The 17,940-nt window shown below is 43.5% G+C and overlaps 1 protein-coding gene across 1 annotated transcript; it reads left to right on the top strand.

Annotated features, from left to right (window-relative positions):
• The first annotated feature begins 4,066 nt into the window (after positions 1 to 4,066).
• Positions 4,067 to 17,118, top strand: LOC138213913 (ubiquitin-protein ligase E3A-like). Its single transcript, XM_069175229.1, is given in 12 exon segments — positions 4,067 to 4,364; positions 5,033 to 5,077; positions 5,550 to 5,854; positions 5,942 to 7,191; positions 7,271 to 7,415; positions 8,888 to 9,093; positions 9,195 to 9,359; positions 10,015 to 10,170; positions 10,262 to 10,335; positions 11,362 to 11,443; positions 11,445 to 11,506; positions 12,264 to 17,118. Coding segments are annotated over 12 exon segments (2,688 nt in total). The 5' UTR covers positions 4,067 to 4,287; the 3' UTR covers positions 12,385 to 17,118.
• The last annotated feature ends 822 nt before the right edge of the window (positions 17,119 to 17,940 follow it).

Genomic DNA, 17,940 nt, shown 5'->3' with positions numbered 1-17,940 from the left:
AAACTCCTCTTTAAGGGAGAAAAACCTCCAACAGAGGGAAGAAAAACTCCCTTTAACAGGAAGAAACCTCCAACAGAACCAGGATCAGAGGTGGGCGGAGCATCTGCCTCGACCAGTTGGGGTGAGAGGAGAGCAGAGAGAGAAAAGGACAGCATAGAGATAGAAGAGAAGAACTGTTGGTGGAGACGACAATCACAGAGCAGAGACATGCAGCTCCATGACGGGACATCTGGAAAAGAAAGAAGAGAAACTACACGAGTGAAGGAACTGAATGGAGACAACAGATAATAAGAAGAAACTATGGGAGAGAAGAAGATGGTGAGGTATGAGTCAGTTAAAGAGTAGGAGGAAAGAAAAGAAGCTCAGCATGTAACGAGGTCCTCCAGCAGCCTCGGCCTATAACAGCATAACTAAGGGTTGGTTCAGGTCTACCTGAGCCAGCCCTAACTATAGGCTTTATCAAGAAGGAACGTTTTGAGTCTAATCTTAAAGCTAGAGAGGGTTTCTGCCCCTCCAACACAAACTGGGAGCTGGTTCCACAGGGGAGGAGCCTGAACACTGAAGCTCCGCCTCCCATTCTACTTCTGGAAACTCTAGGAACCACAAGTAGACCAGCGTACTGAGAGAGAAGTGCTCTGCTAGGATTATATGGTTCTATAAGATCTCTAAGATATGATGGAGCCTGGTCATGTAGAGCTTTGTAAGTCATCAAGAGAATTTTAAACTATATTCTTGATTTCACAGGAAGCCAGTGAAGAGAAGATAAAACTGGAGAAATTTGATCTCTCTTGTTAAATCCCGTCAGTACTCTTACTGCAGCATTTTGGATCAGCTGCAGGTTTTTAATGAGTAATTTGGACATCCTAACAACAAAGAACTACAATAATCTAGTCTAGAAGTAACAAACACATGAATGAGTTTTTCTGCATCACGCTGAGGAAGGATTTTCCTGATTTTATTAATATTACGTAGATGAAGGAAGGCAGTTCTGGAGATTTGCTTTATATGGTGTCTAAAGGACAAATCCTCATCAAAGATGACTCCAAGGTTCCTCACAGTTTTGCTGGAGGCCAAGACAATGTCATCTAGAGTAACTAAGTGATCACAGAAAGAGTTTCTGAGGTGTTTAGGACCAAGTACAAGAACTTCTGTTTTGTCTGAATTTAGAAGCAGGAAGTTTTTGGTCATCCAGGCCTTTATGTCTTTTAGACAGGCTTCAAGTTTTACTAACTGATTAGTTTCATCTGGTTTTATAGAAAGATATAGCTGAGTGTCATCTGCATAACAATGGAAGTTGACGCAGTGCTTCCTGATGACATCTCCTAATGGAAGCATGTACAAAGTAAAAAGTATTGGGCCTAACACTGAGCCTTGTGGAACTCCATAACTAACTCTTGTTTGTCTGGAAGATTCATTGTTGACATGGACAAACTGGAATCTATCTGATAAGTAGGATTTGAACCAGTCTAATGCAGTTCCTTTAATCTTCGTAACATCTTCTAATCTCCGTAATAAGATCGTATGATCAATCGTATCAAAAGCAGCACTGAGGTCCAGAAGAACAAGTACAGAGACGAGTCCATTATCTGAGGCTAATAAAAGGTCGTTAGTAACTTTCACCAGAGCTGTTTCTGTGCTATGATGAACTCTAAAGACTGAACATCTTCAAACAGATCATTCCTTTGTAAATGATCACAAAGTTGATTTGAAACAACTTTTTCAAGGATTTTAGAAATAAACGTCAGGTTGTAAATTAGTCTGTAGTTTCCTAAAACAGCTGATCAAGAGTTGTCTTTTTAAGTAAAGGTTTAATTACAGCCACTTTAAAAGCCTGCGGTACATAGCCGGTTACAATAGATAGGTTGATCTGATCTAATATGGAAGTATTAATTAAAGGGAAGACTTCCTTAAAAAGTTTAGTTGGGATGAGATCTAACAGACAGCTAGAGGATCCAGATGAAGAAATAATTCTAGTTAACTCAGAGAGATCAACAGGAGAGAAATGTTCCAAGTTTACATCTGGTCCTACAGTTGCTTTCAGGGCTGCTGTACTTAACATCACATCAGTGATGGTGTCAGGAAGGGTCGACCTGATTCTCTCCCTGATAGTAAGAATTTTATTAGTAAAGAAGTTAATGAAGTCATTACTGCTGAGAGCTGAAGGAATAGAGGGCTCAACAGAACTGGGACTCTTTGTCAGCCTGCTACAGTGATGAAAAGAAACCTGGGGTTGTTCTTGTTTTCCTCTATTAATGATGAATAATATAAAGTTCTGGCCTTACCAAGAGCTTTCTTATATAATATTAGACTCTCCTTCCAGGCAGGTGAAATTCTTCTAAATTAGTGGAACTCCATTTCCTTTCCATCTTTCTAGTCGCTGCCTAGCAGAGCGTAGTTCTGAGTTGTACCATGGAGACAACTTCCTCTGGTTCATGACTCTTCTTCAGAGGGGCGACATCATCTAGAGTTGTAGCAGAGATACTGCAGTGTTTTCTACCAGATGATCCACTTGTGTGGGACTAAGATCAACGTAGATGTCTTCCACTGCTTTAACACACGGCATCGAAGAGGATAAGCATGTAACTGCTTCCTTAAACTTGGCCACGACATCATCTGACAGACATCTACTGTAGTGGGATTTATTCCCACATGCTGTGTCGTCCATTAATGTAACTTCAGATGTTAATAAGAAGTGGTCCGACAAAACAGGGTTTGGAGGAAATACTACATTTTCAGTTTCCATCTCGTACAACAGAACCAGATGGAGGGTGTGGTTACTACGGTGACGGGTTTATTTACATCCTGATAAAAGCCTATAGAATCTAATAATGATCTGAAAGTAGAACTGAGGCTGTCGTTGTCCACGTCAACATGAATGTTAAAGTCTCCCACTATCATCACTTTATCTGAACTCAGCACTAAATCTGATCAAAAGTCAGAATTCAGTTAGAAACTCTGAATAAGGACCAGGTGGGAGATAAACAACAACAATACAATCCGTTTCTCTGCTTTCCAGTTTGGGTGAGAGACCAAGAGTCAGACTCTCAAATGATTTATAACTAAGTTTAGGGTTAGGGTTAATTGATCAACTTGAGTGGAAGATTGCTGCCACTCCTCCTCCTCTTCCTCTTCCTCCTCCTCCTCCTCTTCCTCCTCCTCCTCCTCCTGAATCTCTAGGAATATGATAATTAATATGACTGGGAGGAGTTGCTTCATTAATACTAACATATTCTTCCTGTTGCAGCCAGGTCTCTGTGAGACAGAGTAAATCAATCTGATGATCAGTTATCAAGTCATTTACTAACAGAGATTTAGACCAGAGAGATCTCATATTTAATAATCCGCTTTTAATTGTCAGATTTTTTTAATCCATTAATTTGGTAGGATACATTTTTATTACATTTGTATTGATAGATCTTTTCTTGAGTTTTTTAAATATCGGTGGGTATTATGTTATAATATATACCATATTATAATATGGGTGGTCTGGGTACAGACACAACCTCTACAGGATGTTGAAGGTTTTGGGTGAGTGACAGCTCTAAAGAAGCTGCAGAGGAGCTGTAAGACTGCAGCTCTGCGTCCTGGCCTCAACCCTGGATGTCAGGTTTTAGGGCTGTTATATGATATTATATTAAATTACACTACATTATATCATATTATATTACATTATATTATGTTATATTGTATTGTATTATATTTTATTATATGATAGGATATAATGTGATGATATGATATTTTATTATATTACATTATATTATATCATATTGTATTGTATTACATTTTATTGTATTATATTTTGTTATATGATATGATATGATATACAACAATACAATACTATAATACAATACAATATAATATAATATATTATAATATAATATATAGATAATTAAATATACATATATATACATTGATAGATATATATATGTATATCTGTCCATTAATGGATAGCCAGTGTGTTTGTGTGTAGAAACCTGTCGTGATGAGGACCGGGGAGTCCGGTTCCTTCGGACGATCCAGTCCAGCAGGTCTTGACGCCGGAACGCAGTGCATTGTGGGACGTGAGTTGACAGCGAAGTTCAAGATGGCTGCGAACCTCCGGCGGAGGGAAGAGCCTGCAGCGGGAAGGCCGTGAATCAAGTTCTGGACAGAAAAACCTTCGCTGCTGCCCGATAACACTCAAACGACCGTGCTAAGCTGTAACCGGCCACGCGGAGGACCTCAAAACACCCACACACAAAAAACAAAAGGAAACAGAATCACAAACAACTGAGGATAAAGTCTCGTATGAATCCCGACGAGAAGGAGGACTGTGAGTGTGCGCCGCCGCAGGCCGAGACTCGCCCGGCAGGAGGACCCGAGAGGTGGGCACGCTGTCAGGAAAGAGCCGGGGATGTCGGGGATGCTCGTCGCAGCGCCGATACGGGAGCGCTGGCTAGCTGTCGCTAGTAGCCGTTTGAATGCTAACGCTGTGCTGTTTTAACCTCAATATAAAGCGGAAGTTCGTAGAAAGCTTCGGTTGAATATAAAATAAAAATCCGTAAATACGCTGCTTTGGAAACGGCAGTTCTGCACGGATAAGAGTCGGAAGTAAGGCCGCGCTGCTGTTAGCCACATTAGCGTGCTAAGGCAGCGCCAGAATGACCAGGTCCGTGACATTTCTCCAGCTTTACTCGTGTTTACTGACATTTGATGTCGTATTAAGACTGCACAGTTGACTTTCCCTTAAAGCTTATTAATTGTAATAAATTACAGAACATGTGCATGAAGTATAATGACTGCTTCTAGCTAACAAGACTCTGGCGTTGCCTTTATTTTCTTTAATGTCATTTCCGTATTTATATTCCTAAACCGGAATAATATGCTTTTATTTTATATGTATTATATTGTCCCTGATGCAGCCGACGCAGAGTCAGAAGTAGTCGTTGAAAATGTGTCCACGCAGCACATCGTGACCTCTGCTGTTTTCTCATGGTGTTTTTGTTTGTTTGTTTGTTTGTTTGTTTGTTGTTGTTGTTGTTGTTTAATTTAGTGACTACGAGGAGGCTGAAATAGAAAACCCAGAAGCAAGCCGAATGTAAGTCCAACGTGCAACAAGATCATATATATTTAAACCTGCCACTCAACATCAGCACATTATAACCCTGTACTTATATTATTATGGACATCACATCAATCACATTATTTTAAACTGTCGTAAGAACATTTGAGTCACATTTTTCATTCAGTAGCGTGAAGGGGGAAAAAAATCTATTGTTTTGGGAGAAAGTTTTACAGGAAAAAGCTTTCAACCAATGTTTTGTGCACATTTTAATAGATTAATACCTTCTGAAATATCAATATCTCATTTATTAATGCTCAAAAATGAATGTTGAAATTGATTGATGATTAATTACCAGTTTCAGATTGTTAATAAGATTTACGTCGTTGGATCCCCCCCCCCCCAGATTTTTCTGAAAGCTTGTATATTTTATTTGACACATCTTATTCGTCCAATGAAAATGATCTCCTCGTAATTACGATCCACTTGGTTGCGTCTCTGTAAACAGGAAGCGAGCCGCCGCCAAGCATCTGATAGAGCGCTACTACCACCAGTTAACGGAGGGCTGTGGGAATGAGTCTTGCTCCAACTCGTGGTGCGCCTCGTCGCTCGGCTTCAGCCGCATGGACAACAACGCGGCGGCGGTCAAGGCGCTGGAGCTCTACAAGGTCAACGCCAAGCTGTGCGACCCGCACCCGTCGAAGAAAGGCACGGCGTCCGCCTACCTGGAGAGCTCCGCCCACAGCAACTCCGCCTGCAGCAACAGGAAGATGAACCATAAGGACGTCCACTCCGTACGGGACAACTTCAAAGGTGAGATTTTGTTTTTTGCTGAGTTTTTTTTAATCGAACTTGTTTTTCTTTATATTCGTAACCTCGTGATGTTTGATTTTTTTTTAGATGTGAATTACCTGACGGAGGAGAAAGTGTACGAGATCCTGGACATCTGCGGGGAGAAGGAGGACTACTCCCCCCTGATCCGGGTCATCGGCCGGGTGTTCTCCAGCGCCGAGGGCCTGGTGCAGAGCTTCCGGAGGTCCAAGCCTCACACCAAGGAGGAGCTCAAGTCCCTCCAGGGGAAGGACGAGGACAAGGACGAGGACGAGAAGGAGGCCGCCGCCTGCTCCGCCACCGCCATGGAGGAGGACTCGCCCACCTCCTCGTCGTCGAGGCTCGGCGAGGGCTCGTCGGCGGAGAACGACGTCCAGAAGCTCGCCCCCGACGAGGTGTCGGTGGACATCGAGGCGGTGCGGCGGGTCTACGAGCGCCTCCTGTCCAACGAGAAGATCGAAACCGCCTTCCTGAACGCGCTGGTCTACCTGTCGCCCAACGTGGAGTGCGACCTGACGTACCACAACGTGTACTCCCGGGACCAGAACTACCTGAACCTGTTCGTGATCGTGATGGAGAACAGCAACCTCCACAGCCCGGAGTACCTGGAGATCGCGCTGCCGCAGTTCTGCAAGGCCATGAGCAAACTCCCGCTGCCGGCGCAGGCCAAGCTGGCGCGGCTGTGGTCGTGTTACGGCGCCGAGCAGATCCGCCGCATGGTGGAGACCTTCCAGCAGCTCATCACCTACAAGGTGATCAGCAACGAGTTCAACAGCCGCAACCTGGTGAACGACGACGACGCCGTGGTGGGGTCCACCAAGTGCTTGAAGATCGTCTACTATGCAAACGTGCTGGGCGGCGACCTGGACACGGAGCACAACGAGGACGAGGACGAGGAGCCCATCCCGGAGTCCAGCGAGCTCACGCTGCAGGAGCTGCTGGGCGAGGAGCGGCGCAACAAGAAGGGCCCGCGGGTGGACCCCCTGGAGACGGAGCTCGGCGTCCGCACCAGCGACTGCCGGCGGCCGCTCGTGCCCTTCGAGGAGTTCGTCAACGAGCCGCTGAACGAGGTGCTGGAGATGGACAAGGACTACACCTTCTTCAAGGTGGAGACGGAGAACAAGTTCTCCTTCATGACCTGCCCCTTCATCCTCAACGCCGTCACCAAGAACCTCGGCCTCTACTACGACAACCGCATCCGCATGTACAGCGAGCGGCGCATCACGGTGCTGTACAGCCTGGTGCAGGGGCAGCAGCTCAACCCCTACCTGAGGCTGAAGGTGCGCCGGGACCACATCATCGACGACGCGCTGGTCAGGGTACGTAACCGCCGACACCCCCCGGTTTTATTGTTTCAATCGTGGCGTCTAATCGCTTCGTGCTTCGTCGTCCCCGCAGCTGGAAATGATCGCGATGGAGAATCCTGCAGACTTGAAGAAGCAGCTGTACGTGGAGTTCGAAGGCGAGCAAGGCGTCGATGAAGGAGGCGTTTCCAAAGAGTTCTTCCAGCTGGTGGTGGAGGAGATCTTCAACCCGGATATCGGTGAGAAAACACAACATGTAGATAACAGAAGTGGGACTTTTTTTGATTCGGTTTCATGTGATGTCAACATTCAGCTCTGACTCTTCTTCCAGAATCCATTCAGATCTCTTTTTAAATCTGTTCATTTAAAATGTTCTTCCTCTAATAACGTCAATTGCTCATTTTAACTGTGATTAAAGGACCAATAACGACACTAATCAACTGTACTTGTGGACATTTAACTGTGATTAATGTAAGTAGGTCTTTTCAACACATTTCTTTGATCACTCATGAACCAAATCAGTTTAACTGTAAAACTAAAAACAGTATTTTGCTTCCTAAAAACTTTTTTTTTTCCGCTGCGTCGCAAAAAACACAGAAGTACGACTGAGGATTCACATATTTATAGACAGATCAACTATCTGATCACTCTCCTGATTCACAACAAACCGCACATCAAAATAAACAGCATGATATTATCTGTTCAAAAGTTAGTGAATTTACCTTTTACATGTCCGAAGGTTCGTAGGATTAACGCAAGAAAATGCTTTTTGGAAATCTGAAACAGGTCCTCCATGTTTGTTTCCAGCAGCATCGTTGAGTTACGACGAGATGTTCAATCAGTTCGACCGTTCTCTGCTTTGGTTTCCTGCTTTTTTCTGACGTTTAGAGTTTCTGTCCCCAAATGAAATGCTAATTAAAGCCTGAAATCCAGCCGGTCTGCGATACGTGCAGATATTTGCTGTTATGAACATGTTTTCTGAAAGCAGCATTATTATTATCGTTATTATTTCAGTTCAGTTAATCACACAGTTCAGACATTTGGGGGCATTTTTAGTGTCATAAGTTGATTCGTTGTCAGCACTGAAGCAATTACAAAAATATAATATTCCTACAAATGGGTTATCCTGCTCTTGGTGACGGCAGCGGAGATCACAAACGCATGTTAGCAAAAGTCTTTTTTTATTTAAAGGCGGAAAAACCAGCAAACATCCGATGAAAGTTCATCACATACAGGAGATATACGTCGTTTAAATCACGAACCATCCGACTGTTATGGACTCGTTCTGAGATTTAATCTGAAATGGTGTTAAAAAATGATCAAGTAGCACATGTCCAGCTCTGATCTGCCTTTTATGAGCAGTATAAACAGAATACAGCTGTTACATGTATTATTTTGATGAGCCACAATTTTTTTTTTTAATCAAAAATATAAAAGGTATTGGTGAAATTTGTAATAAAAAAAAAAAAAGAAAGAAAGATTGAGGAGCAGCAAAGGCATCTGAGCTTATTTCAATCATTTAGAGGATTTGTAATTTAAAAAAAGAGCAACATCTATGTGAGCTGACAGAAGAAATTAATGCTTAAAAGGCTTTTTCACGTTGTCACTAACTTTATTTTAAACAGCAGGTGGAAAAACAAGGACGTTGGCTTGGGTTGTTAATGACACCCCCCCTTCCTCCTCCTCCTCCTCCTCCTCCCCCTCCCTGCAGGCATGTTCACGTACGACGAGCGCACCAAGCTGTTCTGGTTCAACCCGTCGTCGTTTGAGAACGAGGGCCAGTACACTTTGATCGGCATCGTTCTGGGTCTGGCCATCTACAACAACTGCATCCTGGACGTCCACTTCCCCATGGTGGTCTACAGGAAGCTGATGGGCAAGAAGGGAACCTTCAGGGACCTGGCCGACGCCAACCCGGTCAGAAAACCGTACTTCTTCCTCTTTATCCCGAATAGGACAATCTTAAACTTATTGGGGAGAAAAACGGGATTAAATGTGGCGGCGATGGCGTTTGACAGGTTCTTCACCAGAGTCTGAAGGAGCTGCTGGAGTACGAAGGCAGCGTGGAGGACGACATGATGATCACCTTCCAGATCTCCCAGACCGACCTGTTCGGAAACCCGCTCATGTACGACTTACGGGAAAACGGGGACAAGATCCCGGTCACGAACGAAAACAGAAAGGTGAGATGGCGCTGGTGTGTTTTCTACCGTCGGCGAGGCGGCCGGTCGTCGTGGCAGCACTTTTCTGTCCCTGAAAGTCGCGCTAATGCTGAGTCTCGTGAGGGGGCGGGGCTTAGGGGACACGGGTGAACGCGACTCAAAGCTAATACTCGTTACGTCTAAAAAATAAATAAATAAAAAAGTGCAGTAACAGCCTAAAATTACGCCGTCAATGGTGAAACAAAGTAAACTTCACGACATAAAGTGGCAGCTGCAATCTACGACATATTTCTTAAAAATAATGTCTTATTGTATTACTATCTGAAAAAAATTCACAATTTCAAACTGGAAAAGTGTTTTTTTTTTTCCCCATTTAGTCTTGTTTATTTACACGGATAAAAAAAATAAGCTCCTGCTCTGCATTCAACTTTTGCAAAAGTTTGTTGTTGTTTCATGGTCGTTGGCAAACAGCATTTTGGTGCGTTACCGCCATCTTGTGGCGGCTTTGACACATTACAGCAGAGCTGGGGGGGGGGGGGGGACGACAAAGGAAATAAAACAAGACGGCGTTAAATCTCTTTGAACAATTTTAATAACAACTATCTTTTAATAATTGTACAACCCGCCGTTGACGCCGTTTCATCCGGACGTTGTCGCGCTTGTTGTGTCCGTGCAGGAGTTCGTCGCGCAGTATTCGGAGTACATGCTGAACAAAAGCGTGGAGAAGCAGTTCAAAGCCTTCAGGAGAGGTTTCCACATGGTGACCAACGAGTCGCCCCTCAAGTACCTGTTCAGACCGGAGGAGATCGAGCTGCTGATCTGTGGCAGCCGGGTGAGATGTGGGGCCGGACGTTTGAAGACTCCAGGAGCTCATTTCAATCTGAGAAATATTTCACATTTGTGTGTTTTGTCCCAAACTGCAGAACCTGGACTTCCTAGCACTTGAAGAAACAACAGAATATGACGGCGGTTATAACAGGGATTCACGGATTATCAAGTAAGAAAACGCTCACGTTTTTTTTTTGTGATTGTTGGGATCAAAAATGTTTTGTTTTACGATGTAATTTGTGGAGGTGTTTTTTGCGTAAAATTTCAAGAATGAAAAAAAAAATTGCAATTCGAGAAATAAACTGTAATCAATCACTGCGCATCACAGAATGATCTTTGTTCTAACCTTTTATTTATTTATTTAAAAATCACGGGGTTAAAAGTTACAAAAGAAATCATCAAAGTGTCAAAATAAGAGCTTTAGATGCTGTTTAATTCATGTTCATTCAACACATAGACCTGCTGGATGAAACAAACAGAGACGTCTCTGACAACTGGACGTGTGGAGAAAACTCATTTAACATCCAGTAATATGGAATCACTTCCTTTGATCACAAACATTTAATCATCATTTTAATGTGAAGAACACATTTCCCACAGACCCCGTCAACTCTGAGGTTTATTTGCTGATGAAAACAGGATCAGAGCCTTTCTGATTGGAAATGAGTTATTTCTGTTATTAAAGTGATTTTTATTTAAAAGAAAACGTACTTTATGTCGTTAATACTTTCAGCACAGATTCTGATGACGGTGTTGTTTTTTTTTGCAGAAAAATTGCAAACTCCCACAAATATTGCCGAGTTTGCTTGAATTTGCGTTTATAAATGAAGGGACTGAAGGATGTGCTTTGTGATAGAACGCTACATAAATCCGTGTAGTGAAGTTACAGCTTCTTCATTTTAAATGGAAAATATACAGAAGTGCTCAGTTTTAGTACCATAAAACTTATTAAGTATACTTTGTTATATTTAGTGAAATGTTTTTATTTTTACACTTGAAGCCTAAAAAAAAACACACAAACAAAAAACCAGCGGTGGTCTTGAGGAGGTTCAGAAGCTCGTCCCTCTTGGAGAAAATGGAGGGAATTTAAAAAGATGTAATCTCCCGCCTGCTCTAAAGTAACCCCCCCCTCCCCGACGGTATATCAGTGTTTATGATGAGATGGTGATATTGACGTGAACGTTTCTGACTGCAGGGAGTTCTGGGAGACGTTGCACTCGTTCGGCGAGGAGCAGAAGCGCCTCTTCCTGCAGTTCACCACCGGCACCGACCGAGCGCACCGTCGGCGGCCTCGGCAAGCTGAAGATGATCATCGCCAAGAACGGCCCCGACACCGACAGGTGAGCGCCCACTTCCTGTAACTCCTGCCGCTCGGCCCCGCCCTCTCCTCCGCTCATACTGCACTCAACAGGAAAGAGGCCTGCACCTTGGTAAATAGTACAGTACCAGCAGGGTTTTCAGGAAACTTGAAATACTCCTGTATGCAGAATATAAACCGTTAAAACTCTGCAAATTCAACCACTTTGCAATATTTGCGGGAGATTTTGCAGGATTTCCTGTGATTTTTTTTTTTTTACTGCAATAAACGTGCTGACAAGAATCTCTGTTCACAACGTAGTTTAAACTGCATAAAGTTTGACATGAATAAACACAAAATTAACAAAAAATAGCTAAAGTCACTCCTTCTTCTTAGTTTTCTGGAGGTCCATCTGAAAATAATCCCTCATTCATTAGAAAAAGAAGATTCAAGAAGACCTGTTTTGGGGGGGCGTGTCTGTTTGATTGACAGGCCTGTGGTGCAGTCAGGTTACAGCTGCCTACCAGATCTGGTGGAGCTGGTTGGTCTGATCGGAAACCATGACTATACTACGTCCCGCCCACCGATAGCTTTTAGGCGCGTTACCGCCCCTTTCTGGCGGGAGTAAAGCATTACAACCAGGCACCGGTAAAAACAGGAGGAAATAAGGAAGAAGGAAATTCTTCTTATTGGAAATGTGTGCCCCATCCTTACTAGAACATTCAACCTGTTTCACATCGACAGTTACACGTTTATCAAATTCAATGTATCGCACGATGTTTTGTTTTTCTGTATCGCAGGTTACCGACGTCTCACACTTGCTTTAACGTGCTGCTGCTGCCTGAGTACGGCAGCAAGGACAAGCTGAGGGAGAGACTGCTGAAAGCCATCACCTATGCCAAAGGGTTTGGCATGCTCTGAGCCCCCCCCCGCCCCCACCCACTTCCACCGCCCCCTCCCCCCGCCTCCAAACAGACTCCTTCTCAGAACGCCCGTCAGAGCCCTAGCCCCGCCAGTTCCTGTACCACACACAATCAAAAAAAAAAAAAAAAAAAGTGACAAAAGACAGACCGATATGTTTTTGGAGAAAAAGCAAACCCTCCCCCAACACCCAAAAGAGGACAAAATGGTTGTAATACAGCGCTCGTGTAGTTCGGCTACTGTGCCTGCATCACCCACGTCTGTAAGCACAGAGACCTCCTGAAGTACCCCCCCCCCCCCCCCCCCCCGCAGCCTCCCCTCCTTTTTTTTAAATTTTTTTTTTCTGTGTACAGAGAGAATCATTTTCCTTATTATTTATTTTTAAGGTTAAAATTGGTTATTTCATGCCTGCCTGTTGTGATAGCTTCCCTAACGTATGGGGGAAGGGGGAGGGGGGATATTAAAACGGTGTAAATTTGGGGACGATGCTTTATCCAGTCGATAGGAAACCCCCCCCCTCCCCCTATTGATTGGGCGAAACGTAAAGAGTAGCCCGAACTCTTCGCAGACAGAGTCTAGTTTTAGAGTAGCCGTCACTATGAAATGAATTATTGTCCTTCCCACTAAAAGAAACCTCCGTTCCTCTCACAACATCGCTTACTGGTTCCACTCAGTTCTCATTCAAGGTAAGCATTACTGTCATCTGGTCCAAAATGGCACATGATGAAATACCTGTTCTTTTTTTTTTCTTTCTTCTCGGGGGGACACCGCAGGTTAAACTAAAATCTTGTCAGAGCTGTGTAAGTGCACTTAGACATTTTCAGAATGTTTGTTTTTTGGCCGCAGGTTGCCACGATTGTTTGAAGCATTTTATTTCCTTGTCTTCCTGTGTTGACGATTCTGAATAAAAACAAAACAGTATTTATATATCGGTGCAGTTGGAGCTCCGGTGCCGTGTTGTTAGGTAACGTTACGGAGGACGTACACGTGTAGACGACTTCTTCTTGTGCCAACCTTTAAACTGTCGTTTGATGAGTGGAAGGACCTCGTGTCTCATTTCTAGCTTCGTCTTGAGTCTCCGTTCGATGTAACCGGAGTTTTATCAGAAACCTCCACACGACAAGTGTCTGCAGACCTTTTCAAGCTTCTGTACTTTGTGCTCTTTTTCTGAGTTTTCTGGCCGTGCCTGTAATTTAACAGTTTGAATTCACGACCCCGTGCTCGTTCCCGGTGTGGACGCGGCGCCCCCGTGAGGCCGACAACGGTTTTTGATGCGTCAAAGCTCAGAAAAAAACCCTCCAGTCACTCTTTATCTCAGACATGACAAGTTCCCATCATCCCCTCATTTGCCGTCAGACCCACGATGAAAGATACAACCCTCGTTTCCCCAAAAAAACGTTAGGACGCCGTGTAAGATGCAAATATAAACGGAGTGATTTGCAAATCACATAAACTCATATTTAATTGAAAATAGACCAAAGACGACATATCAGATGTTGAAACTGAGAAATGATGTTGTTTTAAGAAAAATATGCTTGTTGTGAATTTGATGGCAGCAACGCGTCTCCCAAAAAGTTGGGACGGGGTCAACAAAAGATGGAAAAGTTGTGTTGATGGTGAAAGACTGTGGGCAAATAGTGCAACAATTTGAGAATAATGTTGCGCAACGTAAAACTACAAAGAATTACTGGATTCCAAGGGACGAGGCTGAAAACCAATATTGGATGGTGGTGATCTGGAAATCACTGCATGGGCTCAGGAACACTTCTGAAAACCATCGTCTGTGAACACAGTTCGTTAAAACTTCACCACGCAAAGAAGAATTGTTTTCATCAAACAATAAAATGTCTTCGTTTTCAATATCTCGTATGTTGTCTTTGGTCTGTTTGCAATTAAATATGAGTTTAAATGAGTAGCAAGCGATCGCATTCTGGTTTTATTTACACTTTATTTACACGGCGTCGCAACTTCTTTGGAAACGCGGTTGTAAATATATAAATCTGATGTCCCGCTGACATTTGTTGTGAGAAAACAGCTGTCTCGTTATCTTCCAGCTGAGAGTGAACAGACAGGCCAGGCGAGCTGTGTCCCCCCCCCCCCCGCCCCCCGCATTCCCCACCCCCCTCCACGCTACCAGCCCCGAGGCTACTGAGTGCACAGATAACACTGGAAGTACTGTGCAGACACATCACTGTGATCAGCTTTCTGTCACACTCAAAAAACAAAAGTGAAAACAGGTGTTAACCACTGCTGATAAAAAAAAAAAAAAGTGCTTCATAGAACTTTCTGTTGAATATTAAATAGAAATATTAACTGTGAAATCATACCCCGACAGAACAGGCAGATCTTTTGTATTTTTATTTCTTTTCCTTGTCTTTTTTTTTTTTTTATAGTTCTCTTTCTGATCAGGCTGCAATTGTAAAACGAGTAATGTCTGCATGATGTTCTTGCACACAGACTCAGTTCACTGGTTTAAATGATTTTTTTTTAACAAACAACCCCGGCTCATGTTTTTGTAGTTTTTTAAACCACAATTCTGCTCATTTTCTGTTCAAACGCAGCAATTTTCATTCGTCGACACTGTCGGTAGTTTTACCCAAATTATTCAAACCGCTTATTTGAAAGTGAAAACAAATGTTGGTCGTTCTGTTGTGTCCGTGAGACAAGTCACATTTTAAAAGTCAAGTCAGATTTTCACACTGGAGGGAAATTAACGGAAGACAGCAGCTACCGCGAACCCTCCAAAATCCAAAACTCAAACATGTAAAATATCGACTAAAACCTGCTTTAACTTCGACTTTTTGTTTTCAAATAAGTGCTGGAGTATTTTGGGTAATCGTAACGCTGTCACTTTCCCCTCATCTTCAGTTTTGGTGTTAAAAGTTCATCACTGATCAGCCACAACATTAAAACCACCTGCCTAACATGGTGGAGGTCCCCATAGTGCAACCAAAGCTGACCCCTCGAGGTAACGGCCGCCAAGATGTTGGATCGGACTGGTTTTACCAGCACATCCCACCCCCACCCATTCTGGATTGGTTTGATCCATCCACCCATTTTCTTCCACTTATCTGGTTTTCCCAGACTTGCCTTCCCCGGCCAGATGATCCATAATCCCTCCAGCGGGTTTCTGGATCCCGGAAAACCTCCAGAAGGAAGCAGCCTGATCAGATTCCCAAAACCAACTCGGGCGCAAAGGAGCGGCTCGACTCCCAAGATCCTTCCGGAACGATTGGATTGAGATTCGGGGGAGTTCGGAGGACCGACCTGCCGGCGTGCCTTCCAGCTTCTTCTTCTTCCCTTAGTGCGTCCACCGGTAGATGATGCTGCCTCGTTCTGACGCTCCACGGCCCATCGGAGGTGCTTTCAGCAGTAGATGTGAGTTTCAATCATCGCCAGAGTTCAGGTTTCTCTTCTGTGGGATCGGACCACACGGGCCAACCTTCGCTCCCCTCATGCGTCATTGAGCCTTGGGTTCCCGTGACTCTGGTCGAACCAGGAACCCCCTACAACACCTACCGTCTACGAGGTGCTCCGACCCGGTCGTTCGGCCATCGAAATGTGTCCGTTATCAAAGTCGCTCGGATCCTTTCGTTTTCCCTTTTTTTCCTGCTTCCATCACATCAAGAGCTGCCTGATCCTGATATATTCCACCCACTGTGACGAGATCACGTCACCTGCGAGCGGTTTTAATGTAGCGGCTGATCAGTGTTCGTCAACCACGTCTCGTTGCACGCCGATCACATCTCGGGGTTCAACTATGGGACACCGACTGTGTTTTTCTGTGATTCGAAGATGCATCTCTGGCATCAGGTGTGAATCTCGTTGATCTTTTCCCACTCCTTGGTAAACCGGGCAGGTGGCGGTCTACTGGTTGGAGACTCCTTCTTAAAGGGTCATGGACCAGGAGTTAGTGGACAGGAAATGATCTTTGGAGGACATTCACATCCGATGTCAGAAACCACCTTCGGACAAAGATGGGTCACATTTCCCAGCACGTCACCACAGTCCTTTTCTTTGGTAACGTGTTGATACCTGAGCTGGTTTCGACAGTCTGCCGACGTCCGAACAGGAAGGTGCCGCGTCCGTTTTCATGTGCACTTACGAGATAGTCGTCGGTAGGAAGTTCTCTCTCGGATCTCGAGGTTCCTGCCGTCCGTAGTGACGTCATGGCGCCCTCGATTACCACTGAACCAGTACGGAACACCAACCCTGAGGTGTTTGATTTCTGTTCCACGCTTTTACTTTTCTAATCGTCACGGTTTCAGTCAGACCAAAATGTTCCTGGAGAATACCTTTTTTTTGTTCTTTTTTTTTTTTTTTTTTTTTTTTTGCCTTCATTGGCTCCAATGGACAGTACAAGGAGTGCCTGAAAATACGGACGAACGCTGGACAGTTGGAGGGTCACCACAGCGCACAGTATATTGGTGCGACTAACTAGCCGGCTGGCGTTGAGTACACTGCAGTAAAAACCAACTGTTTGAGAACCAGGTTTTGGTTTCGGCAGTTCAAACATGACTTGTACCTCCGTTTTTTTGTAAGCAGAAGATGCTGCCCGTCTGGACACGCGAGTCAAAAGGTCAAGGGTCGACCTGATATCGGAAAGGGAAGCGGTTTTCATCGATTGGTTCGACGCGACAGTTACGAAGTTCTACAAGATACAAACTGATGAAAGGCGTAAAGTATTCAGTGTTGTGAAAACTAAATAAAGATGGCTGCTTTTTTTCCAACTTGTCCCGACTTATAATCCTGATTTGACTCCGTAGGTCCTTTTTGTTGTTGTGACGATGAAGCTCAATCGCATTCAGCCGGATCAAAGATCATCTAACGCTACTTCTGGTATTAAATTATTTTATCTGACTGCATTTAGTAACATTAAATGTATATTTTGCTAAGAAGACAGTTGCTAATCAGTTTAACGGCGCTAGAAACCATTAATTAAAAATTAAGATTTAAAAGCTAAAAATAACAATATGGCAGCAAATAAAAAATGCAGCTGAGGTTCATAAATCAAATGGAAATTTTGAACGGAAGATGGAGGAATTAACTCCCGGTATTTAATAAAAAATTACGGAAACGCTAAAGTCATTAGCATCCTCCTGTAGATTTTGTGTAATTATCAGAGTCTTTAAAACTGACGTAAAAGCATTTATTATGAATATTTGGAAATGATTTATGTCTTGTAAACAGAAGCAACAACTACAACAAGTTTCTTGTCTGCTTTGCTGCAACTTCAAAAATAATCTCTTTAAAAGGAAACTTTACTTCTGATTATAGCGCTGCCTTGAAAACCATGACAGATATAATAAATGAAAATGATGAAAATACATTATATGAAAACAGTGGTATGACGTGTTTTTGTTGGATTGCTTTAAATATACAATAATCCTTATTATTTATATGGATATTAATTTAAAGGACTTCAGATTTCTCACCTATTTTAATTCATTTAAAATTATATTTCCTAAAATAAGTTATGTAAAAGTTTTGTGTTGGTATTACATAAACAGCTGTCATGGAACAGAAAATAACACGGTAAATTATGTAAATCTGACC

The sequence above is a fragment of the Embiotoca jacksoni genome, unplaced genomic scaffold, assembly GCF_022577435.1.
Source record: "Embiotoca jacksoni isolate LCO1_2020_lvr unplaced genomic scaffold, fEmbJac1.0.p SCAF_65, whole genome shotgun sequence".
Classification (NCBI taxonomy): domain Eukaryota; kingdom Metazoa; phylum Chordata; class Actinopteri; family Embiotocidae; genus Embiotoca; species Embiotoca jacksoni.
The sequence above is the reverse complement of the archived record's forward strand: the minus strand, read 5'-3'. Positions and strand labels throughout refer to the sequence as shown.